Source organism: Cnephaeus nilssonii (assembly GCF_951640355.1).
Source record: "Cnephaeus nilssonii genome assembly, chromosome: 9".
Lineage (NCBI taxonomy): Eukaryota > Metazoa > Chordata > Mammalia > Chiroptera > Vespertilionidae > Cnephaeus > Cnephaeus nilssonii.
In genome coordinates this window covers 6458446-6484638 of record NC_137080.1, presented here as the reverse complement: position 1 = coordinate 6484638, position 26193 = coordinate 6458446, and the positions used below count along the sequence as shown (strand labels likewise).

The following is a 26193-nucleotide window of genomic DNA, read 5'->3' as shown; positions in this document are numbered from 1 at the left end:
CTCCTGGTTCATATGTTGACGTTCAATCACTGAGCCACATCAGCTGGACTGAATTGATTTTGAATCTATGGATTGTTTTGAAGAGAATTGATATATCTGTATTAGTTATTCATTACTGCTCTAACAAATTACTAAAAATGTTGCAGCTTGAAACAACACAAATTTTGTCATATATATTTTTAAGTCAAACTCCTAGATGAATATCACTGGACTAAAACTCAGGTGTTGGCAGGACTGGGTTCCCTTCTGAAGAGTTTAGGGCAGAATCCATTTCCTTGCCTTTTCCATTTTGGAGGCTGCCCACATTCCTTGGCTTGTGGCCCCTTTCATCTTCAAAGCTATTCATCATACCATTCCAACCCCTATTGTCACCTTGTCTTCTCTGACTTTGACTGACTCTTCTACCTCCATCTTCTACTCGTTACATCTCTGTGAAAACAGTGGGCCCACCCAGAAAAATTTAGGATGATCTTTCTATCTCAAAGAGAATCATGTCAAAACAACCACAGTTTCATCTGGAACCTTAAGTTCTATTTGTCAAATAACCCCACATATTCACAAGTTTCAGGGATTAGGATGTGGAGATCTTTAGGCCAGGATTATACCTACCACACGCCCATCTAGTGAGTTTTTCTCCCATTTCTTATCATTTTAAGTTCTAGAATTTGCAATTGGTTCTTTTTATATCTTCTACTGGTATTTCTTTGCTGAGACTATTTTTCCATTTGTTTCACGAGTGATCGCAGTTGTCTGTTGAAACATTTTTAGGATAGCTGCTTTAAAATCCTTGTTAGAGAATTCCAACATTCGTGCCATCTTGGTATTGGCATTTGTTGATTTTCTTTTTTTAATTTGAGTTGAGATTTTCCTAGTTCTTTGCATGACAAAAAAAATTTGGACTGTATCCTATACATTTTGAACATAATGTTATGACATTATGGTTCTTTATTTAGATCTTCTATTTTTGTTGGCAGTTGACAGGTTTAGGTTCAGAACACACTTCCTGGCCCACTTTGGTGGTTTGTGGTTCCAATATCAATGTAGTCTTCAAAGCCTTTGCAATGCTATTCTGATATACCCCACTTGTATGTACCCAGAGGCCAATCTGAAATGTGGAGGTATTCCTCACTAGAGTTCAATTCTCTAATCACTGGCTGTGTTGATTTTGGTTGGTTTCATACAGTGGCCTCTTGGGAATTTGCCCAGGACTTCAGACACAAATTTATGAATCTTTTTCTTCAGCAACCTTCTCTCTGTAATCACACCCTGCACCACTCCATCCCCTGCCAAACTCTCTCTAACCTAAGTAGACATTTGTTTAGCATTAGGCAGGAATGATTGGCAGGTCTCCATCCCAGTCTCAGGGTGGGGTACAGGAGAAGTGAAGGAATAGCACCTCTGTTCATGTTAGTGTGGGGGAGATATGGTTGATAGAGTTTTATAATTTTCTTTCTAAAAATTTCATATATTTTGTTGGGATTATTTATTAGGACCTTATGTGGTTTGATGCTGTTCTTACGCTTCTAAACATTTAAAAAATGAAATCTGAAGTCTGAGGTAAGTTGGTTAGGGATTTGGAAGGTGTGGCATGAGACTGTCACATAAAAATGTAATGGTGGGGGTCCTGTCTTTAGCTAGGTTTTTAAAAAAATAATTATTGATTTTTACAGAGAGGAAGGGAGAGGAATAGAGAGTTAGAAACATCAATGAGAGAAAAACATCGATCAGCTGCCTCCTGCACATTCCCCACTGGGTATGTGCCCACAACCATGGTACATGCCCTTGACCGGAATCGAACCTGGGACCCTTGAGTCCACAGGCTGACGCTCTATCCACTGAGCCAAACCGATAGGGCGGAGACTTCTTAAATGAGTCAGTAAATTGAGACCCGAGTATTATTGAGCTGTTATCTTTAAGATCAATTAGGAATATATATATATATATATATATATATATATATATATATATATATATATGTATATATATATATATATATATATATATATATATATATATATGCCTAAGCGACCGGCTGACCAGCTAACTGGCCAACAGCTGACTGGCCAACTGGCCCGTAGCTATGATGCACACTCACCACCAGGGGGCAGACACTCAACGCATGAGTGGAAACCACAGGCATGGAAACATGGAACAGACTGATGAATCTTAGAGGGAAGGGGGAGAGGAGTGGGTGGGAAGAGATTAACCAAAGATCTTATATGCATACTAGAGGCCTAGTGCATGGATTCATGCACCGGTGGGGTCCCTCAGCCTGGCCTGTGGGGATCAGGCTGAAACCGGCTCTCGGACATCCCCAGGGATCCCGGATTGCGAGAGGGTACAGGCCAGGCTAAGGGACCCAACCGGTGCATGAATCCATGCACTGGGCCTCTAGTTTTTATAATAATTTGAAGGTATTTGATAATTCTTAACACAGCTTTTCTTCTCTTTGGTTTGAGGGGAAGAACTGAGAGAAAGTAACTTAGAAGGATGCAGATATTCTTATGATTTTTGTCATATTTTTCTATCTGGATAGGTCAGACTCTACATAGTGTGTAGGGAAGTAGCCTAAAGTTCACAACTAAAAAATAGAGATTTTTTAAAAAGCAGCAAAATTTGTTTCTTTTAAAAAGAGACTTTATTTTTTAGAACAATTTTAGAACAAAATTGAGAGAAATGTAGAGAGCTTGAATTCTTTGTTTAAGGACAAGTATACTCTAATTTATTACACAAAATGAGTTGAATATAGAGTACATTTTATTTTCAAGTATACAGGAAAAGAAAAATAATAATTGAATACAACTAAGAGAAAATATTTTAATAGATTAAATTTTCCTGCTAGAGTAAAGATTTAGCATATACATTTGACTGCTGAAAGTTCTAGTTGTAAAGGCTGAATCAAACTTAAAAGGGAAAATAAATATACAGAAAGACTGGGTATATTAAAATTAGTTGAGTTTGAATGATATCTTCAAGCAACATTTAAAGATACTGAGAAATTGCAATGTGGAGTTAGTAGTAATAATTTTTGAGACATCAGGGAATATACCCAACTTTTCTCCTAAAGCATATTTAAAAATCATAGAATTAATTAATGTCAATATCTGAGGATAAAGTAAAAGAAATGATCAATTTATAATTTAGAAATCCCTAAAAGAGCTTAATTGGCTGTCTGACTTTATAAAAACAAATCAGACCAATTTAATTCTTTTTTTTTATGACAGAATCACTGCATTAAGCATAAGAAGCATTTACAAAATACGACCTATTTTAATTTCAAGAAATTTTTTTAACTGTATATGGCATACTATTTATAGCTAAGGAAATATGTGGTGGTGTACTGTTCTCAATGGCTAGTTATTACTAACCTGTTCCAAACTGGAAGCTCATGGTCAAGGCAGTTGCAAGAATTGGTGGTGGAATTATATAGGTTTAATAACATGATTAAAAATCTAAAGAAAAGTTTTTAGATATCACTAATTAAATCTGTAGATCTTACTAAGCTAAATACTAGTATTAGTCTCTGATGGTAAATTTCAAAACAATCTTGAAAAATTAGAAAGATAAATTCCAAAAATACTAGCCAGTCTTAGTAGAGAAAGCTATAAGATATGAAGAACACGTTGGGAACACTTTTGGGGTAAAACAATTGCGTGACAAGGAAAGAATAGCTCGATGGGAGTATAGAATTTAAAACAAAATTCCAATATGTTTGTGTGGTGGAAGGTGAGTTGGAATATAAGTGTCAAAGTGATTATAGATCAAAATGTTATAGTGATAAAAAGTATTTGTCAAAAGAAAGTGAGAAAGAAATAAGAAAGGAAGAAAAGAAGAAAGAAAAAAAGGAGAGACAAACAGAGTTTAGTTGTACTGAAAAGCATATGGGACACTGGATCTAAAAAATCACTCTGCTCAATACTGGTTATGCTCCTATCAGAATAGTATGCTCCATCGGAGTCAGCTCCTTTAAGAAGGATGTGAAGAAATGGAAATGAATTTAAAGAAGAGCAACAAGACTGATTGAAGGGCTACCATATATATCCTCGGCTGAAAGGTTAAGTATCCAGTATTGTTTGGACTAGAGAAGGTTTGGGGAAGGGATGATTTTATGGTTTTTTTTCAAATATATAATGGATTTTTGTGAAAGATAACCCTCATTGGTGATTTCTCAGCTCTATAGGGATGAAAAGAGGCATGAAGGAGCTTAAGTTTAAGCAGAAAAGACCAGGTCTGGACGTAAGGCAGATGTCTCTGCCATCGGGGTGATGGACATTTGAATGGTTCTACCGAAGACTATGACCCAAGCTGTCATGCTGGTCTCCATGTTGGACATCCCATTAAGCATGAAAACAAGTTTGGGAAAGATTCTCTGTATCAGTGGTCAGCAAACTACCCACTGGCCCACAATCTGCTTTGGATAGTCCAAGAGCTAAGAATGTCTCTTACATTTTTAAGTCATTGAAAACAAAAAAAAGAATATTTCGTGATATAAGAAAACAATTAAAATTCTATTTCAGTGTCCATAATGAAGTTTTAATGGTACACATCCACATCCACTCATTGGCGTATTCTTTATGGCTACTTTGGTACATTACAATAGCAGAATTGAATAGTTGTGACTGAGACCGTGACCCACAGAGCTTAAAATCATAACTATTTGGCATTTAACAGGAAAGGTTTCCCAACCTATGACCTATATGATTGTAGCCACTTAAAAAAAAAAAAAAAAATATATATATATATATATATATATATATATATATATATATATAATAAAAGGGTAATATCCTAATTAGACTGGACGTCCCTTCCAGACAAAGCCATAGCAGGTGGGGGCCACGGCAGAGGCCTCTGGCCACTGTGGGCAGGAGCCCGGGCCAAGGCCCTTGCATGAATTCTGAGCATCGGGCCTCTAGTGTGTGTGTGTGTGTGTGTGTGTGTGTTTATGCCAGCTACCAGAACAGCAGAACAACCAGAACAACTGAAATGACCGGTAGCTATGATGTGCACTGCAGCAGCCAACCAGCCTGATCCCGACCCTGATCAGCCCCCAACACCCAACCATCCACAGCCCCTCCCCCGTGCCGGCCTGGCCGATGGGCCCCCATTGGGGCGGGCCGGCCAGACCCCACCCATGCATGAATTCATGCACCGGAATTGATTTCAGAGAGGAAGTGAGAGGGAGAGAGATAGAAACATCAATGATGAGACAGAATCATTGATTGGTTGCCTCCTGCACACACCCCCACTGGGGACCGAGGACATGTGCCCTGACTGGGAATCAGACCGTGATCTCCTGGTTCATTGGTTGACACTCCATCAGTGAGCCACACTGGCTTGGCTGTAGTCACTTTTTATCTCCCAAGTCTAGAAGCTTTCTTTGTTGTAATGAAAATGGACCCCTCTGGGGTCTGCTGATGAATATAAGCGGCACATCCTTTGAAGGGTCTTTGAGAGAGCTTTGGGCCCACAGAAGAACACGCCAATGCTGCTGCTGCAGGAGGGGTCAAAGAGGAAATAAAGGTCATACAGGTCAAGGCTGGCCCGAAGCCAAGACAGAATTGCAAAAGCTGGGATGTGGTTGTGGTTGTGACTTATTGATTTTTCTACATGCACTTCCTTTGTTCTCAGATTCTCTTTTCCTATTTCATCACCATGGTCTCCCAAAGGTCCCCAGGGTTCTGTTATGCCCTAAGTCACACAGGTAGGTGAAGCAAAGAAGATTGAGGCTGGTAAGGTCATAATGACTGGGGAGGGAGTTTCAATACAGAGATGACAGGACCTGGATTTTTGGTCTAGTAACTTTGATTGACATCTTCTTGGATGGTAGAATGTAAGCTCCTTCAGAGCAGAAACCTGGTCTGTGTTTCTCATCTTTTACTGTAATCCCACCACCTAGAATAGTGCCTGGCATACAGTAGATAATTAATAAACGTTTATTGAAGGAATGAGTTAATGGTTATTATCTGTGTGGTCTCGGGCAAGACATTGGACTTCATTCTCCAAAACAAAGATAATAATGACTACACTGTATGTTTTATGGAAAGTTAAGTATGATAATTCATTCAAAAAGATTTAAAAAGTGTTAGTTATTACTCAGATGCTGTTCAAACCTGTCGTTTTTATAGGTAATACAATTTATACTAAAGTCATAATAACCTAGTTTATTTCTCCTGCTGGAATTACTTTAGTTTTCAAAGAAGGCCAAAGAGAAGAGTTGGAAAGGAGAAAGACATGGCTGAAAATGTGGTCACCCAAAAGTTGTCCTCTGTAATCACGGCATTTCAGAAAACTGTGCTGAAGAGGTATTTTTGCATAAAGTGACGGTCCCAGGGATGCTCACATCCCTAGTCATTGCTACTGCCAACCTTGCTGATGTGTAAACAACACCATCAGCGAAAGAACTCGGGTTATCTCTGGAAGATGGGAGGGGCTAGTCCCTATATGGACTTAGAGAAACCAGGTTTTCCCTGGTCTTGCATCGTGCTATTCCTTACAGCGTTTTTCCAACCTCTGACATACTTTAATTAGTTCCTCAGTTCTCCTACTGTGCTGTGCATAAAATTATCTAGGCCGATTGTTAAAACTTAGGTTCCCAGTCTTGGGGTCAAGGAGTACATTTTTAGCAAGGCCCCCCCGGTGACCCTGAGGCACCTGGTGTAGGGGCCACACTTGGAGAAGCACCACCTTAGAGGAAGTCTTCCTATGCCAGGCTCCGCCCACCACACCACCTCTTGCTCTTCATATAGGTATTTTAGGAAGCACTTCTATAGCCTCATTCTACTCTAGCTCATCTATTAACATGGTTCTCTGCCCTGTATCACATCCACATTAAATGATGTGTTCCAGGGCCATAATATCCATGGCAGAAATTGATGGTTCAATTACATTTCAAACTCTGTATCTTCAAAGAAACATACAAGTGGATTCATTTGTAAATGACGGTATGTTTAAACTATATAAGTCTTATTTTAAAGACGTCATTCCCATGGCTACATTTGAGAAAGTACTTTTTTCAGGAACTATTTCTTACTGAAAAATATGAGTTTATGACTTATTGAAGCAAGTGTCATAGAAGGCAATAATTAGGAGTGCTCTTGGTCCCACCATTTTATTGCTGATCAACTTTGGGCTCATTAAGTGCCTCCTCGAAGCCCTATTTCCTTATCTATAAAGCTAGATGCCTGGTGCACGGATTCGTGCACCGGTGGGGTCCCTCAGCCTGGCCCGCACCCTCTCGCAATCTGAGGCCCCTTGGGGGATGTCAGACTGCTGGTTTCGGCCCGATCCCCAGCAGTCTGACATCCCCTGAGGGATGTAGCAGTGAACGAAGCAGCAGGTGGCCAGGGAGGAGCCCTAGCCGGGTCCAGGCGCTGCTCCCGCTCATCCTGGCCCCACTGTGCCTGCTGTGGAGGCGGGAGAGGCTCACGCAGCCGCAGCTGCGCTCACCAGCTGTGAGCCCGGCTTCTGCCTGAGTGGCACTCCCACTTTGGAAATGCACTGACCACCAGGGGGCAGCTCCTGTGTTGAGCATCATAGTGACCGGTCATTCAGTTGTTCAGCTGCTTAGGCTTTTATATATATAGATGGGAGAACTATCATACCTAGCTCCTAGAACCCCCGCGAGGATTAGACACGCAGGTACAGCTTTCTGCCCCATGCTTGGTACACAGTGAGCTGTCAGAAACAGCTCACGTTAGGACCCACACAATGCCCGCCTGCTCTCCAAAGCTGCACAGAAGATATGAAGTGCGCTGTTATCCCAGAGATGATTAGGGACTTCCCGGATCAACACTCTGTCACCAGGATTTTTGAGTTCTGGACTGAAACCTTTGGAATGACAGATGGGTCAGTGAGCAGTCACAGTGTGGCTCTGTGTCTGATGCCCGGAGGTAGCCTTGCATCTAGGTTCAAAGAGGCTGTTGTGGGTGGTGATATTTTTCCATTAGCGTAGGTGGCACCAAAGAGATGGCCACCGGTCCCTTCCCACCGGGCTCAGATGGCCCTTTCTGTGCGGCCGCGGCAGTGCGCGCAGGAGCTGAGACCGCCCTTTGATGCTCTGCCTGGAAGACTCCATTTCAAAGGCCTCTGTTTGCTGGCTGCCAGGGGGACCACTGGTGGCCCCACAGCTCCCAGCGACCGGTCCCTTTTGAAGTTGTGGCTGTTACTCGGCACAACTAAGTCTCACAAAAGCCATTTATTGTCCACCTTCCATTAAGGCAAAAAGGCCAGTCCTTCAGCCAATTGTGCATTCCGGTCCCCACCCAGGGCATTCCTGTGCTTGCCTCGGTTACCCTGCTCAGCATTTGTGATTTCAAAGATGGAGATTTCTTGTCACAAATGCGAACTGCGACTCACAGAGCCCAGAATCCGCCCGCAGTGGTTAAGACACAGATGTGGCTGTATTTCCCCCCCCGCCCCCGCCCCTCCTTTACGAGGCAATGGACAAGTGCGACAGAACCCTAATGGGGTTGGTAAAGAAAAAAATTCATCTATAAAATTTAATCACCCGCGATTGCTTAGAATGAAAAAGAGCAGATTCTCTGTAAAAGAAGTATAAAAACACCAGGCATTGTTCTTCTGTTTACAGCCTGCCGAGCTTGCTCACGCAGGAGCTGGATCGGGGACGCTGTGGCATTGATCAGCCCGAGCTGCTGACTTTGATGAGAAAAGGACAAATTTTACACAAGCTGCAAAGACGGCTAACAGTACAGCATTGTATTTAACTCTGCTACACTATAAAGAAAATCCTCTTTCTCCTCTCTTATTTGCTAAATAACTATCATCTCTTCTCCGTGGGGTGGATGCAGTTTTCAAAAAACGATTCAGCAATGCCATGCATGAAAGGCATTGGAAATGTCACCCACTGGGCGATTTCCGGCCAGCAGATAGATGGGAGATGGGTGCGCCCGCCAGTCCCTCCACTGTCTTCCTGGACCCTCGGCTCCTGCTGCCTTGAGCCCTTCTCTCTTTAAATGTATGTTTGTTTTTATGTGTTGGCTTTTATGCTTGGTAAGTTATAACCCTGTAGGGGCAGACCCTAAACCCCATTTAAAAAAAATCAAATTACTTTATACCCTGAGTGCTTTCTGCAAATAAAATCGATAAACAGAAGCTTCCTGCGCATTTATGAAGGCTGAGAAGGGAGACAGTGAGAGCTACGAACTGGGTATCAGACAATGGACACGACTTTGGGGGAATCTTTCCCAGAGGATGTTTTTCATTACAAATGCCTCCAAAGGAGCCACCACATAATCCTGTTTTGTAAGACACCTTCTTTTTCGTAACCACAGATGATCATTGTGTTGGCCAGTTTCTTTTTTTAACCCATCTCCCAACTGATGGGTAGCAGCCTGCCCTGTGACTTCTCTCTGCACCCTAATTCCTCATTGTTGGTAAGAACCCACAGTTGGCTCTGGCAGTATACTCACGGCTGTGGCACTGCTGCCCTCTTCCCACCAACCCCATCTTCTCTGGCCAGAGTTAGGACTCTTGTCCCCACTTCCTCATCCTCCCTACTGCCGCTTAACTCGAGTAACAATTGGTCACTGTGGTCGGCTCGGAGGAGCACAGAAATAGTTGCTGTCCTTGAGGATGTCAATGAAAATAGCTCACTTGTGGCATTGGATCCTTGGAAACGGTAGACCCATTTTTCTGCCAATCCTGTCGCCTCCCCCTCTTTGATAAGACACTAATATATATATTTACATACCTTCAGATAGAAAAATCCTAATATTTTTGCCATATCTCATGATTTGAAAGGTAATATCCCCAAAGAAACTTTGCAGAGCAATAATAAATCTACCTTGGCTCACCCACTTCCCTAATCCCACCTACCACAAATGAGTAATGCCAGTAATTTTTTCATGGAATCTTCACTTGATTATAAATGAAGAGCTGGTATGCTCTGGTGAAAAAATTCTACCTAAATATGCAAACAATAGTCCAAGTCATAAGTTTAAGATGGCATTAGTTTTTCTCATGAAGCTATAATTCGTCAAGTGTGGGATTTCCTTTGAAGTCTATTTGTTTGAATATTCTTAACATTTTAGCTCTGTAATGGATGTTTAGTATTCCTGTTAGACAGAGGGCCTTGTATGCCATAATCAGAATGTTAAATTTCTTTAAACTATCCTTTAAAAACCCTGGGCACATATGCACGTACCAATGGGAAGTGGAGGTTGTGTACAGAAGCAATTGTGATTCCAGATGGACACATTTACTCACTTTAGCACAAAGGTATTTTTACATTTCTGAAAGCAATAGGTGGTCGAAAATACATTCTTGCAATTTGGATTAGAAGCTCCCAATCACCTTTCCTCATCCCTGGGTTGGGTTGAACTTTTCTAACAAATGCTTGTACTCTTTTATTCTTTACTGTTTACTTCCAGATGAAAGAAGCACTTCTATTGAAGTCATGACGTTTTTATGGTAATTAATAATATAAAGTTTCATGCCTATAAGGCATGGTGAAGTTATTAGTAGATAAGTTGCAAATGGCAAACCATAAATATTATGTGAAGTATAAGATCAAAGATTGAAGTCCTATGGAAAATCATTTTATTCAATTAATTAAAAACAATTGATCCCTACATCCAAAAGGTTGAGTATATGCACAATATGTGTTTATTAAAAAAGTAGCTGGATGTGACAAAAATATATTTATTTTCATTCTGTAGACCTTCCTGGTAATGATTTTCTGATTTTCTATTTGTCTAAAGCTTGGGAACATATTGAAAAGGCTTACAAAAAAAAATGAAAAACAACTTCCATATTTGTAAGGTACACATTTTTATAGATTCCTAAAGTAGACATCAATGCATGTATTTAATTAACTTACTGAGTTTTAACTGAGAGCATAATTTTCATTGTTTTTATGTTTAGAGCACTTTCTGTGCTTGTCTAACAAGCAGTATACCACAGTTGTCACATGCATGTCAATCATGTCAATCAAAGACTCAGTTTTTATCCATCCACTTACTATTGGTTGATCCGTTAGAACATATTGTGTTGTTGAATACAGCTGACATAATTATGAAAATTAATTGCAAATGAAAACAACAGAATACACTTTCCCATTTTCAACTTTCAGACTTTGATCTTTTTAATCCCCCCCCCCTTTCCTTATTTCTATTCATTTTGATGCCCATCAATTTGCTTTTCTATTACTGTTAGTTTTGCAATTTTCTGGTTCCTCTATAGCTTGCACTATTCTCTTTGATCTGCTTCCCTTCAAGCTTTGGTGCTGTTTTTCATGTTCTATAAAAAATATTTTTGCCCTTCTTCCCTTTATTCTTTTGATTTAACTCCTTCTTTTTAGAACAAGAGCAATCTCTAGCTTTGAGTGAACAGGTAAATGTTTTTAAGACAGTAAGCCCTAAGAATCCCCAGTTTCATGCTGATGAATAGAAATGGTTGGGAGCCCACTTCAAAGGCCCTCAAGAACAAAGGACCTTTTTGGAGGCCACTAACAAACCCACCAATTCTTCCTGACCCATCTTTGCCAAAAGATATGAGCTAATGACAAGACAGACCTGTCTTGTAAGACTAGCCAAGTAGTCTTGGGAACAAACGTATCCTTGACATAATCAGGGGAAAACATGCTGTTTATCTCTTTAATAACCATCTTGAAGAAAATTAATGCTACTTTGTCCTTTGTGTAGAACCGTAATTGGATTGTGTATTTCATTTATATCTGGACAAAGGCCAGGATATTGAAATACTTCTCCATATTAAATTTTCTTGTTTAAAAATTAGATTTTATTGGCATTCTCTTTCCGAGATTTCTTCATTAAAAGCTTCATTAAACATAAATCTTCTATTGCACAGCAGAAAACAAAATTATTTTAAGGAGGTCATTTGAAAAGTCTTTTGGAAGGGTGGTGCTAAGCTCTTTATTGGGGACTCATCTTCCCATGGAGCTGGCACTCAGGGATATCATGATTATTGTTCTTTGCCAACATGTGTCTAATATTAATGACACAGACAGTGGAAGCTATATAACAAGTTGGGGTGTTCTAGAGTCTAAGGCTATTACAAATATGCCGTTTTTAAAATTTGGGCTAGGAAGTGAGCTGTAGAGGCTTGATTCAGTGACATCCAGACCTTGCGGCCTGTTCTCTGGAAGCGTGAAGTCATCCATCAGGAAGAGCGTTCCTAGTGAAACTCTGTGTGCTGAGAAAATTCAGCGGGGCTTTAACGACATTCATGGACTAAACTTTGATGATGGCTTCCGAAAAGGAATGCACACACCCTTCACAAGGGCAACAAGAAAAGTGGCAGCTGCGGTTTCCCATCTTCACACTGTTCTCCATCCCTCACTCCCTGCAAAACCAGGCACGCTCACTCCTCGGCACCATGCAACAATTTCCTGGGGCAGAGTTTGTGCAAACTCGGCTTTACTCTCTGGATGCTGTTGTTTCTGGTTTACACCTTCTGAAGGAAGGGAGATAATGAAATACTTGGGCTTGAAAGGCCTTTCCCACTGGGCTGCAAACTTCATGTGCAACAAAAATAAACAAATATACTATGCGATGTCAATAAGGGACAAACATAATAAAGAAGGGTCCTATCTATAAGAACTTATGTCCTATCTATAAGAACTTACAACCAAGATGTGTCTTCCTCAACAGCCTGCCGAGTGGGGACATTCATTCCATGATCACTGAAAACTGAGTACAAGATGAGTCTATATATTTTTCCAAAAGGAGAAAATAGCAACAACAAAAAACCTGGTTGTGGCTGAAACATATGAGCTTGTAACATTTTGTTAGTTTTCTACTTATAATTCTTTCTTTTCTAACCTACATTCTCTTTTTAAGGAAACTGCAGATAAAATGATCCAGTCTGTGCCTTTGGACAAGTACCTGATGGGCGTGAGATGAAGGGTGGCGACCTTCAGGGCTCAGAGGAGGCTGGGCTGGGGGTGGAGGGGCAGCCAACATTTTCTGAACTCAAAGTCTATTGTAGGCTCTTTGTACATAGTCATGCATTTCATCCTCACAGAAGCCTATGAGGTAAGCACTATTATTACCTGTAGTTCACAGAGAAGGGGACTAAGTCAGTGGCAGAATAAGTAACCTGTCCAAGTAAACCGGTGGCAATAGCAGAGCCAGGATTTGCACCCAGGCCTTGGGCTCCATATCCTGGGCTTTAACCCCCATGAGAAATCCCTGCTTAGTCTTATAACATTTTGTCTGCTTTGTTGGATGTGCTAGGTAGAGTTTACAGTTGGATGTAAGTGAATTCTCCCGTTGGGTATTCGAGATCAACTACGTACACCAAAGAAGACATAGGTAGTTTCAGAAATACTGTCACTGAGTTTAAGTGAGAAAGGGATCAACATAATTTCTAATCATCAGGGGTTGTAAGCCAGTCAAGCCGACATTGTGGTTCCTGAAATATCCCATGACCACCTTTTCTAAGGCCAACATTTTATCTCTTAACAAGATGCCCACTGCTGCAGATTAGCCAGCGTGCCCGAGAGCTGACCACTTCAGCAGCAACTTGTATTTCTCCAGGGAGGCTCCCAGCAGGCAGAGGGAAGAGGGCCTTACCTGGGGTGATTGTAGGCTATCTGCCTGAACTCGTTGTTCCAGTTAGGTCTTCCATAGAAGGTTTTCTGCTTTAATCCTGTAATCACGTCAGTATTTTCATCCCAGTGTAAAGCTATGTGAATAACCTACAATAAAAATTGTGGTATCAGATGACATTGAGAAAAAAAAAAGGGAATCTGCTACTAAATAAAAGATAAAGTAATTATGCTCATTTGTAGATTTATTGGTACAAGGCACCTCCCACATCGTAGATGTACAGTAACATGAGCCTGGAAGGAAGATTTTTCTCTAAAAAATGAGAATAATAGAGTAAATTTGGTTAAGGGAAAGCAAGCATTAGGCTACTTTTTTTTTTCCTGCCAAACTTTAAAAAAGTTAATTAGTACCTCTGTCTCTATTCACTTAATGCTAAACCTTGGGGATCTGAGAGGGGCACTAGCAGATGAAAGTGACAGGAAACTTCCAGGAAGAAGACCGTACAATCAGATCTGCCTACTGGGCTGAAAGGGTGTGAAGTGCACTGTCTGGGTTCAAGTGCCGGGAGGATGCTGAGTCTGGCAGACAGGACACTGTGGCCAAACATAGCAAGAGGCCCAGTTGGAGCTCTGTGCCCCGCTGTTTGCCTTCAAATTCTATGAATGCACCCAGGCATCGGTAACTGCTGGTCAATGAGTAAAAGCCTGGGCATAGCAATGCCTAGTGATGCCATTTTTGTTGTTGAATTCTGGTAGCTTCCTTGCTTCTTACCTTCTGGGATTTGTGTTGCCTGTGCTCATCCTTTAGACCCCTTCACAGCTCTTGAACTCCTGTGTTTTTTTCCCTTTGGTTGCTCACATCTTAACTTTTCCTGTTCCTGACCAGTTTGGCTAACAACCCTGCTAGGCCCAACTCTTGCCCCAGGTTCCTGCTGCGCACCTGACTTCCCTGGCTGGGCTTCTTATTGGTCTAGAAAGCAGCCAGGGGTAGGAATAGGGAGGCTGAGCAGAATACAGTGGTCGTGCCCTAACAGGCCTGTCGATGGCAGACCATGGTGGGCTGCAGGAAGTTGCCATCAGGCGAGTCCTGACCTCAGGTAGCTATTAGAAGTGGGTTTGGCAATAGGGCTCCAGGAGAGAGAGAAATGGTGAGGAGGGCAGGTTTATCATGACAGAGAGTGAAGCAGGAAGGTCAAGACAAGAGTCCAGGAATAAGAGCTCAGGTGGTGGGTGAGGGCTGAGCCTTGGAAACGGGCAGAAGCCCTGTTATCAGAACTGGAGCCACAGTCAGAGTGGTATCAGCCTCCAGGTTAGAGTGGCAGCTTGGCATCCCCACAGCCCTCCTGCTTAACAGGATTGATGGGTGCCATACAGTGAGCTGGTTTCTGCTGTGGGCAAAGAAGACGCCAGAGTCAATTTGCTTTTGATAAAGTGCCAGATCGAATGACCAACTCAGGCCTGCTTCTCCTTGGCTTCTTCACCACTGGCCGAGCACTGCTTCCTCCTGATTTGATTTGCATTATAGAATCCCATTTCTTCTACTTCTCTCTGGCGTTTCTTTTGATTCAAGGGAGAAAATGTAGGTTTTGTTTTCCTATTATATTGTCCCGTCTCAAAAGGTAGCTGCCTCTAGTCTCAGCTCCCTGCACCTCTTGGGGGCCATTATACCCCAAAGAGCTTCCAATTCCAAGGTCCTGCTTAGCATCATCTACAAAGATGAACCCAAACTTTCTTCCCGAGCCCTCCTCTTCCTGCCTCAGTAGAGTCCTGCATCTGGAGCTCCCCAAACATATTTTTGTGAAGAATTCTTTGTTCCTTCAAATTGATCAAAATAGCTAAAAATGAATCTTCCCAAATAATTTTGACTTCAGGAGGTGAGTGAGCCCATAAGCGGGCAGTGTGTGCTAAGTGGGAGATACAAAGAAGAAAGAGGGAAGGTCTCTGTTTTAGGAGGAACTGGTCATTGAAGGGGAGCAGGTCACGTGCATAACTAGGAGTCAGACCACAGTCCTCTGTACTAGAGACAGAAACAAGCGCTCTGGTGAAGCCCACAAATTGCTTGGGGAAGCCCTGAGTGATTTTAGCCAAGAGAACTGGGGAAGGCTTTACAGGGGACTGGGCTTTAAAGAATGATTCTGTGCAGTGGGCAGCAGGGAGGGGCACGTCAGGGAGAGGGGACATGTCAGGGAGATGGGACAAATACGGGAAGACATGGAGTTGACAGCATGATAGGAGACCACACATGGTTGGGTGGCTCCAGCACCAGAGGAAAATGATGAGCATGGAAGAGAACAAGTGGGTTGCCATCAGGTCAGGGAGGGACTTAAAGAACCGGCTAGTACTTCAAGTTTGGGCATTATTTAATAGAAAAAAGGGGCCTTTCCTACTTGTAGTGGTACCATCGAGCTGCCAATCACTGATGTTCGAGCTTTTGGAACTCTATTTGTTCCATATTTCTCCGCCCAATGCTCAATTAATCTCCAAACCCTGTTGATTTGCCCTTCACAACACCTTTTCCATCTGTCCCTTCTGTGCTTGTCATTCTGCCACTTTGAGGTTGTCGAATTCAGTTTAACAATTGGCTATTTCTGAAACAGCCTCTTGATTTCTTACCAACAGATCACATCAATTATTTTATTCCTGGAATTTGAGCAACTCAAATATTTCCAACATGTCATGGCAAAAATTTAAGAACATTATTTTAATGTACTTGTATTCAGAAAAAAAAGTACATGTTCTAGCACACTTTTGGAAGGGGCAGAGATGGGACGGGGCAAAGTTGCATTGTCACACAATCAAACAGAGCCCCAGTCTCCCGCATGGGAGGTGGGCCCTTACAGCAATTCACTTTAGACGCAGAAGAGCAAAGCAGGGTACTAGGGAGCAAAAGACAGAGGTATGTCTATACTCCACCAAATGGCTCATTAGCAAAAAACGAATAAGGAAAATGTTTGTTTGGAAAACATAATTAACACTAATTTATTGAGATGCTTCAAGCCTAGTTTCTCCCCACCCCCAAACACACACACACACACCTATATTTCAAATTATCGCAGAGGTATAAATATTTAAGGCTGACTGAACATGAGACCTTAAAAATTCAGTTAGATACTGAATTTAAGCAAAATTTTACTCATGCAGAGACAGAGCCAAATTACAGTGATGTCCTATAGGGCCACTGTGTGTGTGTGTGTGTGTGTGTGTGTGTGTGTGTGTGTGTGTGTGTATGAGAGAGAGAGAGAGAGAGAGAGAGAGAGAGAGAGAGAGAGAGCTCACTAGCTGACAAGAGTGCATTCACTCATGAACTGAGTGATTAACACAGGCCGCCTGGACTCACATACACTCTCCGAAGCTAAGTATCCATAGGAGCTGCCACAGAAGTGCCCATGAGAACATACACTTCATAACCTAGTCATCACATCACTGTACCTGCCATGCTTGAGGAGTTAAAAAATGATTTAAAATTTAATAATTATCATTCAATATCCGCAACACTGCTACACTCCCGTAGTACAATATTTGGATAGACATTATTTTTGGTAAATCCAACCTTACTGTTTCTAACACAATACACTGCAGAACACCTGCCGCAACAGAAGATTGTCTTGATCTTCGGTGATTTCACATACGTGCACACAATTGCTAAGTACGCCTTAAGAAACAAACACCTTTAGATAAGTCGTGTGTTCGTAATGATTATTTTCTGCAGAAGCTCACATACTTTACAATATAAAATGTTGAATATAAACACCAAGGAAATTTTTTTTTTCTGCTTAACTTCAAAAGCATAGAATCAGAGCCAATTAGGAGCTCAACTCGACAATACAGCCAATAATATTCACTCGATGTCACTAAAATGACAAATGCCACTTTCAGTGACATAATTTTTCTTGGGTTTTCAAAGTTGGGATTGTCTTCCACTGACCACTCTCTTTTCCTATCTTCTTTTCCATTCCCCAGAATGTTAACTGTAGGTTGTTTCATTGATACGATTTGAATAGCTCTTTCTAGTTTGGTTTTATGTTATTCTCCTTTACTTTTTAAAAACAAAAACACAATTCTTATAGTTTTCTGCTACCAGAAAGCTATATAGCTCATTATTGAAATTGTTCCTCTTCTCTTTGCTCTGTGACAGATAATATTGCTCATTCTCGGTCTTATCAATACCTGGTTTTCATCCCAGCCTGTAAGAAATATATGATAACTCAGAAGGTGAGTTTTCCCTTGCTCGCTCATGCGTGTTTCCAGCGAGAGTAAGAGATCAGCAAACCACTCAAAAGCTCTGGAATCCCGGCAAATCCAATAGAAATACACCTGCCGAGAGAAGAGGCGAGAACGGATTTGTCCCTCTTTTCACAATGTGCTGATAATCACAGACTACTTTATCTCCATTAAATTATTTGAGCCCAAATGGGCACTTCTGCAAAATAACATGCTTCCCTCTGCCAGTGAACAGTCACACTGTGATTTCTTTTGAAAAAATTCACAGAGCATTTCAAAAAGCCCAGAGTGAATTGAGAGTCAGGAGCCTGATGGCTGTTGCCAGTTTCGCTGGATGAAAATCAATTCACCACATTCCTGGCTGTGCTTCTTTTGAACGAGGTTAATAATCATAACTAGCTGTGCCTTTCACGGCTCCCAGAGGCGGATAAACTGTCAGCCCAGCCCTTCATCTTTACTTATGACCTAAGCTGGGGATTTGAACTCTCTTCTCCAGAGACCCCAAAGGCTTGTGCACTAATCCACTCCACCAGCTTGGCCTCTGGAGGGCGAAGATTATGGAAATTGCAGGCCAGGAGTTTCCCCTCAGCCAGACATGCCATTGTCCAAGGAGGCTGGTGGGTGGTGGCTATGGTTGTGTTGCCAACTGCTGTAATAAAATTATACCTAGGAACATTAAAAAAAAACCACAACACCACCTCTCTGTGATTAGCAAATGGCATGTGACAAGAAGTAGTTTGGGTTTGTTAAAAATACAGGCTTAGTTTTTGTGCTTTGAGCTTTAGATAATTGTCTCTAGGAGCAACCACAGGAGATAGATCTATTAATTCTCCTGATTTTTCTCACACTCCTACCTCCTGTGGCCCACTCCTGTTCCTGCAACCCCTCCCCAACGAGGCACATCTCTACTCCTTAACAGGCTACCAGGGGGCTGGTTTGAGCTCCACCAGGAAATATCTCCTCCCATTGTGAGAGTTCTCCCTTCCCCCTCTCACCAACCAGCCTGCAAGCTCACCGTCCTATAATGCAAGTTATAGACGAGAGTTAATTAACAGGTAACATTCATGAGGGGAAAAAAATCACAGAATATAGTTCAAGGCTAACCATCTTACCTTTTCTCTCCAGGTTTAGGAGGGAGTTTAAATATTAACAGTCAGGAAGAGCAGAAGCTAGTGATGGGAAGACCTTTCCTCTTAAGAATTAGGGCTTATATATTTGTTGGACAGCTGCCACTTGGAAGGGCATTTTGAATATTAATTCCAGGACAAATGGTAATCTCTAAGCGTGCTAACCCCCAAAAGGAGTGCCTGTCTCTTTTTATCTTGAAACTGAGCCAATGGTTCCTATGCCTCAAGAACCCCCACAAGTACAGCGATTGCATTCATCCACTCACTTGTTGACTCAGCAAACATGTATTAAATGCTTACTCTGTGGCAATACTGTCTTGGCTCTGGAACCATAAGAGCAAACAAAAGAGACAAAAATTTGCTGTCCTTATGGAGTTTGCATTTTAGAGGGAGAAGACCATACATTAAGACATAAAATATTGAGTATGTCAGCCAGTGGTAAGTGCAATGGAGAAACATAAGCAGGCTGGAAAGGGCTGCAATTTGAAGTCAAATGGCCAAGGAAAGGGGACACTTGAGCAAAGATGTAGAAGAGGCAAGGGAGTGGAATAGTTAGGGGAGGAACTCTACGGATGGAGGGAACAAGGCGTGAAGGGACCCTGGGTGGGACCTGTCAGGGCAGAGCCAGGAGGACGGGATGGCTGGAGTGAGATGGGAGGGCACAGCAGGTGCCAGTGTCCAGCAGGCAGCGCCGTGATCTGAGGAAGGTCCAGGAGGGCAGGATCACTCCGGCTGAGTTGAGAATAGACAGAGCTGTGGGTGTAGGGTGGGGGTGGGAGTCGGGGTGGGGACAAGGATGAGAGGATGGAGGCAGGAGGCTGACTTTATACTCTCTGTGATGATACCACTTTCTTCTTTCTTTTCACTCTGCAATGCCCAATCTAAATTATTCTTTGCAAACCTTAACCCTCCCTTTAACTTGTTTTGCTCCCCATGGAAATAGAAAAACTGCTGAATTCAATGCCATTCTCACCTATGCACCTCCCCAGCCCCTTCTGCCCTCTGAATGTTGCTTCATCTAAGAACATTAATGTTGACAGCTGGTATAGAACAAACTTCATTTTCTGTTATTCCACTCTTTAAGGAACATGCTTAAAAGACATTCATATAGGAATAACAAACCAAAACGTTTTTTTAAACCTGTCAATTTCAAATCCAGTCCCAATCATTCTTACTGGAAAAATGCCCCATCTTGCCATCTTAGCTTTCCTTTCAGACAGGAATCATTCCTGTCCTCCATGTGAGCTGAAACCACACGGAGGAGTTCCATAGGTGCCAGAGTTGCCCTTGACCTTGGTCAATGCCTCCACCCACCATGGAGTTGTAATGTGGCTTTGCCTTCTCCTGGGCAGCACTCTTTGTTCCCCATTGTTGTGGACTGAATGTTGGTGTCCCTCTCAAATTCATATGTTGAAACCCAATGGGATGGTATCTGGAGGTGAGCCTTTGAGAAGTGGTTATGTTTAGGTGAGGTCATGAGGGTGGAGCCTCCAGTAATGGGATTAGTGTCCTTCTAAGAAGAAGAAGTGCTAAGAGCACTTTCTCTTATATGAGGGCACAGGGGAAGGTGACCATCTTCAATCAAGGAAGAGATTCTCACTAGAACCCAGTCATACTGGTGCCATGATCTTGGACTTCCAACCTCCAACACCGTGAGAGATAAATGTTTGTTGTTTATGTCCGCCAGTCTATGGCATTTTGGGTACAGCAGCCTGAGCTAACTAAGTCACACTGTCTGAAATAACAGAACTGACAGACGCGTCAAACCACAGGGCGATGGAGACTTTTCATTGAGGGAATCATGACCATTTTCCAAAGAGAAAACTTTTCTCTCTGAAAAGATAAAGACTGTACTTAACAAATGGTCGCTATTATTGTCCTGGTCTTAATTTCCTTGTTGTTGTTGTTGCCAAGGTCATCCTGGATGAACACAATAGCAAATTTTGAAGCAACTGTTTCATCTTATTGAGAAGCTTCCTTAATGCAGTTTCCATGTCCAGTTTTAAAGAAATATATTTATAAAATTGTTTTTCTGGTTGGCAATTATAAGACTGAGACCACAATTTATCAATCATGTTTAGTCCTTAAGACTTTTTTCTAAAGCCATTATCCTTAATGTTAACTATTTCATGGCTATCCTGCTGGTTTGCCCCGTGACCAAGGACTGACCTTGATTGTGCCTTGTTCTGTTCCACTTAGAGTTAATAATTGTTGGATAACCAAAATGTCATTAATAATAGAACGGTGACAAAATTGTGAGATACCCTTACTGCAGAATACTGTGAAGGCATTAAATAAAATAAAGTCAATCAGCAGGTATTGACATTAAATGTGCTCCAAGCCATGTTAGGATGAAAACAAAAATAAAACAAAGGGCACACCTCTCACTCTCTCTCACTCCCTGCCCTGCAAAAATAAAACCACACCCTGCATATGTGCATCGATGAGTATGTTCATGCAAATGAATGGAAAAGGAACGGAATAAGATGCACTTAATGGGTAGTGGTGCACCCCTGGAGAGCAAGGTGTTGGTGCTGGTTAGTTTGGAGAGGAAGACGAATAAAGGAAGATTCTTGACTATTTGAGTATTTTATTGGAATTTTTTACAAGGCCACTGTAGTCTTGTATGGTTAATAAACCAAGATATTAGAAATATTAATTCTGGTCACCTCCCCATAAGGCAACGGTGGGGTCTGATGAAAGACTGAAGTCTTTGGATTCCATCTGGTGAAAGATGAGAAGAATGCGTGTCTCTGGAGAGGCAAATGTGGCCTCATGCTCCCCGTGCAGACATTACAACCCTCCACGTGTTCAGGAGACATGATCCATTCCAGGAGTAGCCACAGCTCCAGTGTGAGGGAAAGTGAAAGTAAATGATTTCTCAAACTGAACAGATTCAATTAAATGCATTTTTCATTCATTAGAAAAGGGAGCAGGCCTTCCTTTGTTCCATTAATATATTTAAGTGGAGTATGGATTTTTGCCATTCTTGGCCTCTTTGTCTTGTTCCCACTGGCCCATGCTGTCTTTTTATTTGAATTATCTGTTTATTATATTAGGTTAAGAACCCAAAGGCCATTTTGCATGGGACACACTATAAATACCCATTAGCACAGTTGTATATTCTCGAGCTGATGAAGGAAGACCATTTATGAAGAAATTAGATTACCTCGGTTTTTCTATAACCTATTCTATTATAGTCTGAGGACTTCGTATGCAGTTAAGAAAATGAACCACTCTTCTGGTTCCTCTCAGTTCTGCCTACACGGCTGTGACATCGGGGCGAACTACAATGTGGAAGCCAATATATTTATGTCAGCAATCTTCCCACGCCCTCCCCACGCGCACACACCTGTTTCATTCATCATTTTGACAGTTTGCACAAGCAAACTGTCCTAATTTTTTTCAAGCGCTTTTCACAAATTGAGTGTGATGTAGAATTAATCATGTCCGTTAGGCAGGAGCTGGAGGGCGTCCATGGCGATGGGGCATTTATACGCCTCAGCACCCAGCTTCCTCCATGTTGCATCAGAGACTCCTCCACCAATCGTACCCCTTCCCTCATCTCAAAGGAGCCTTTGCTCTAGTCTGCCTTCTGCTAAGTGAAGGTTGGTTTTTACTTCTGGGTTCAAAGTATTCCTTTCATATATTACACTGTTCCTGAATTTTCTTCACTGCAAGCCATCATTATTATACTTATTAGAGGCCTGGTGCACAAAATTCGTGCACGGTGGGGGGGGGGGGCGTCCCTCAGCCCATGTCCCACTGACAGCTTAGGCCCACTCCCTGAGAGGGCTTAAGCCGTCAGTGGGACATCCGTAGCACTGCCGGGGAGGCGGAAGAGATTCCCGCCACTGCTGCTGCGCTCGCCAGCCATGAGCCCAGCTTCTGGCTGAGCGACACACCTCCCTATATAATATATAGGGAGCGACACACCTCCCTATATAACAATCCTATATGTTATATAGGGAGCGACACACCTCCCTATATAACAATCCTATATAATAAAAGGATAATATGCAAATCGAACGGCAGAACAACCGGTCGCTATGACGCACACTGACCACCAAGGGGCAGATGCTCAGTGCAGGAGCCGCCCCCTGGTGGTCACTTCACCAATGGGTGAAGAAAAATGGTCACTGACCACCAGGGGGCAGCTCCTGCACTGAGCATCTGCCCCTTGGTGGTCAGTGTGCGTCATAGCGACCGGTTGTTCTGCCGTTCGATTTGCATATTATCCTTTTATTATATAGGATTGTTCTTCTGCTTTCTTGGGAAGTCTCCTCCAAACCACTTCTCTCCATTTCTCTCCACCCCCCGCCCCCGACTAAAAAATAAGCGACTGTGAGGAAGAAATTTTTAACTTCAAATGGGAAGTGCTACACATGACTGGACAGAAGCAGCAGGTGTCCGGTTGGCTATTCTGCATTTTCCTTAGACATGGACTAGAATAACGTGGAAGAGGAAAAGGGTGAAGAAAAATGGTTTGCAGTGGACACAACAGAGAAAAGTTTGGTGCAATTTGCTTAAAATTTTAGACTTGCACCATGAGGCTTTTTACCAAAAAAATGTATGCCTTTGTGCCGACTGCTACTTTACCAGGGGAGGAAAAATCCACTCCAGTTAACCGTTTAGGTTTAAAATTCCAGCTCTGAACCCCAGTGCTGTTTTTCCTCTTTCCTGTCACAGAAGAGAACAATCTGAAAACGAGAGCCCAGATCTATAATTGTGAAGATGCTGCTAGATAAACATATACTGCTCTGCTGCACTTTAGAAAACTCTATAGATGCTGACAGGGTAGTTGGAAGAAGTGGTATTTATATCTCAGAAGCATGTGGGAGGCCCTGACAAATATTAGTTACAAGCCTAGTGATAGCCGAACTCACACACACATGAACTTGCTTTAAAACAGGGAAACTTCTCATAACAGACAATAGAGCAGGGAAGGCCTACGGAGAGGGCAGGAGCTGGGTGGAGGGGGTCAATGAAGAAAAAAAGGGGACATCTGTAATACTTCCAACAATAAAGATAAATTAAAAAACAACCAGAGAAACGTCTTAAACTGTTTCTCATGCATGAAGATGCGAAGGAAGTGGATCTTTAGTGTAATTTTCGGCCTAAACTTTCAATAGCATGGAATCTCACTTTCATGACGTAGGAATCAGAAACACATGCTCTCCCACCCTGACTCAGTGGCTAGTCAGCTGGGTGCCTTTGGACAAATCACTTCCACTCCAAGTACAGATGCTGACTTTTGTAGTCATGTGCAGAGCTAGGAGGTTAAGACCCTCAAGTTGTTTGTGATTCTATGCTTTTAGCTCCCATATGTCATTATTCCTACCTTTAGTTTCACCCAATTTTTTTCTTTATTCTTTTAAAAAATATATATTTTATTGATTTTTTACAGAGAGGAAGGGAGAGGGATAGAGAGTTAGAAACATCGATGCACACTCCCTACTGGGTATGTGCCCACAACCAAGGTACATGCCCTTGACCAGAATCGAACCTGGGACCCTTGAGTCCGCAGGCTGATGCTCTATCCACTGAGCCAAACCGGTTAGGGCAGTTTTACCCAACTTTGACTCAATATTACCCCCAGTTTTTATGTTATATAAAATACTGTATTTTTCTTTTCAATTTCTGTGTTTGGGATAAAGACCAATGTCCCTGTTTTATAGTTTTGTGTTAACTGCCTAACCCTCCCATTGAAACAGCCTTGAGACACCCCATAACAGCACCCAGGAATAACAATGGAATGCTGAGAGAGGAGGCAGTATTAAGATTTTGAGGTTTCCTATATGGACTTTAAGATTTTGTGGGTTTTTGTAAGATTTATTCCACTCTATTTGTAGTAAAATAATTGCATGCATTATCTTTATTATAAAATTACTGAACAAACAGTCTTTCTGGTTAAATAAAAAAAAGTGAATTAACCTTAGTAACCTAGACTCTTATAGAGACTTGCACAAAAGCCATTTGTTTATTCTTTTGGGCACATAGACATTTATTCACTCATTGATTTATTCAAAATTTATAGTGTGTGTGTGTGTGTGTGTGTGTGTGTGTGTGTGTGTGTGTGTAATAACTAAAGAAGCTAGGGGAAATAAGATATTGCCTGAACATGCAGGAGGTCAAGAGGTAGATGTTAAGAGAAGGGTGAGGTATTGTAAGTCTGGTGTGAGAAGAATTATGGGCTTTTCACATCAGTATGAGAGGGCCTGGCATATACTAGGTGCTAAATAAATAAATAAATATTCATTGAGTGAATAAGTGAATGAAATGTAAGTTTTAGTGTAATGAAAACCATGAAGCAAGGAGACATGTCTCTAAGGGGGTTTTACCTGGTAGACAGCAAGAGGAAAGAAAAAGATTAGGAGGACTGAAAATTATCATCAACCCTAACAAAGCATTGCGGTGGGATCCAAATATGTAAAACAATAGCTATGCCTGGCTGGTTTGGCTCAGTGGATAGAGTGCTGGCCTGCCGACTGAAGGGTCCCAGGTTCGATTCCAGGCAAGGGCCGTGCAGGAGGCAGCAGATCAGTGATTCTCTCTCATCATTGATGTTTCTGTCTTGCTTTTCCTCTCCCTTCCTCTCTGAAATCAATAAATATATGTTTTAAAACAGCAGCTGTTTTGCTTGCTTTGTACCATAGACTGAATGTTTGTGTCCACTCAGAATTTATATGTTGGAACCAATCCTAAACATGATGGTGTTTGGAGTAGGGGGTGTCTTTGGGAGATAATTAGGTCATATAGGTGGAGCCCTCGTGAATGGGATTAGTGCCCTTATAATAAATCTAGATGTCTATATCTTTTTTTTCCCTCATTGAGTTGCAAATGGCAAACCAATAAATGTGACTGCTACTGATTAAAAGAAAAGACCCCAAAGAGCTACCCGTGTCCTTCTGCCATGGATAAGGACAATTCTGGCCAGAAGACGGCTATCTATAGACCAGGAAGCCCGCAGGCTCTTGTCAGACACCAGGTGAGCCAGCGCATTGACCCTGGACTGCCCAGCATCTAGAACTAGAGAAGTAAGTGCCTGTTGGTTATAGCCACTCAGTGATGGTACTTTGTGCTAGCAGCCCCAACAGACTAAGACACTTTATTAAATTCATTGCGTAGAGGAAAGAAGATGGGCGTTCGCACAAGAAGGACCTGGATTCAAAATCACGTTCTGATATTCACCAGCGCTCTGTGCTTACGCCCCGGTTGGGCCTGGACTCTTGTTTCTCCAGTAAATGGATCAGGAAATCCAGCTTAAAGAGCGGCGCTGACTCACTCAAGGTGATGCTTCTAGTGAGAGTGGAA

At 42.1% G+C, this 26193-nt stretch overlaps 1 protein-coding gene across 1 annotated transcript in view; it reads right to left on the bottom strand.

Annotated features, from left to right (window-relative positions):
* Positions 1-5367: 5367 nt before the first annotated feature.
* NOX3 (NADPH oxidase 3) overlaps positions 5368-26193 on the bottom strand; it is a gene marked incomplete at both ends in the record, with an annotated part of 53724 nt that continues 32898 nt past the window's right edge. Inside the window, 3 exon segments of the mRNA XM_079779656.1 lie at positions 5368-5494; positions 13557-13681; positions 17699-17845. Coding sequence (XP_079635782.1) covers positions 5368-5494; positions 13557-13681; positions 17699-17845 — 399 coding nt within the window.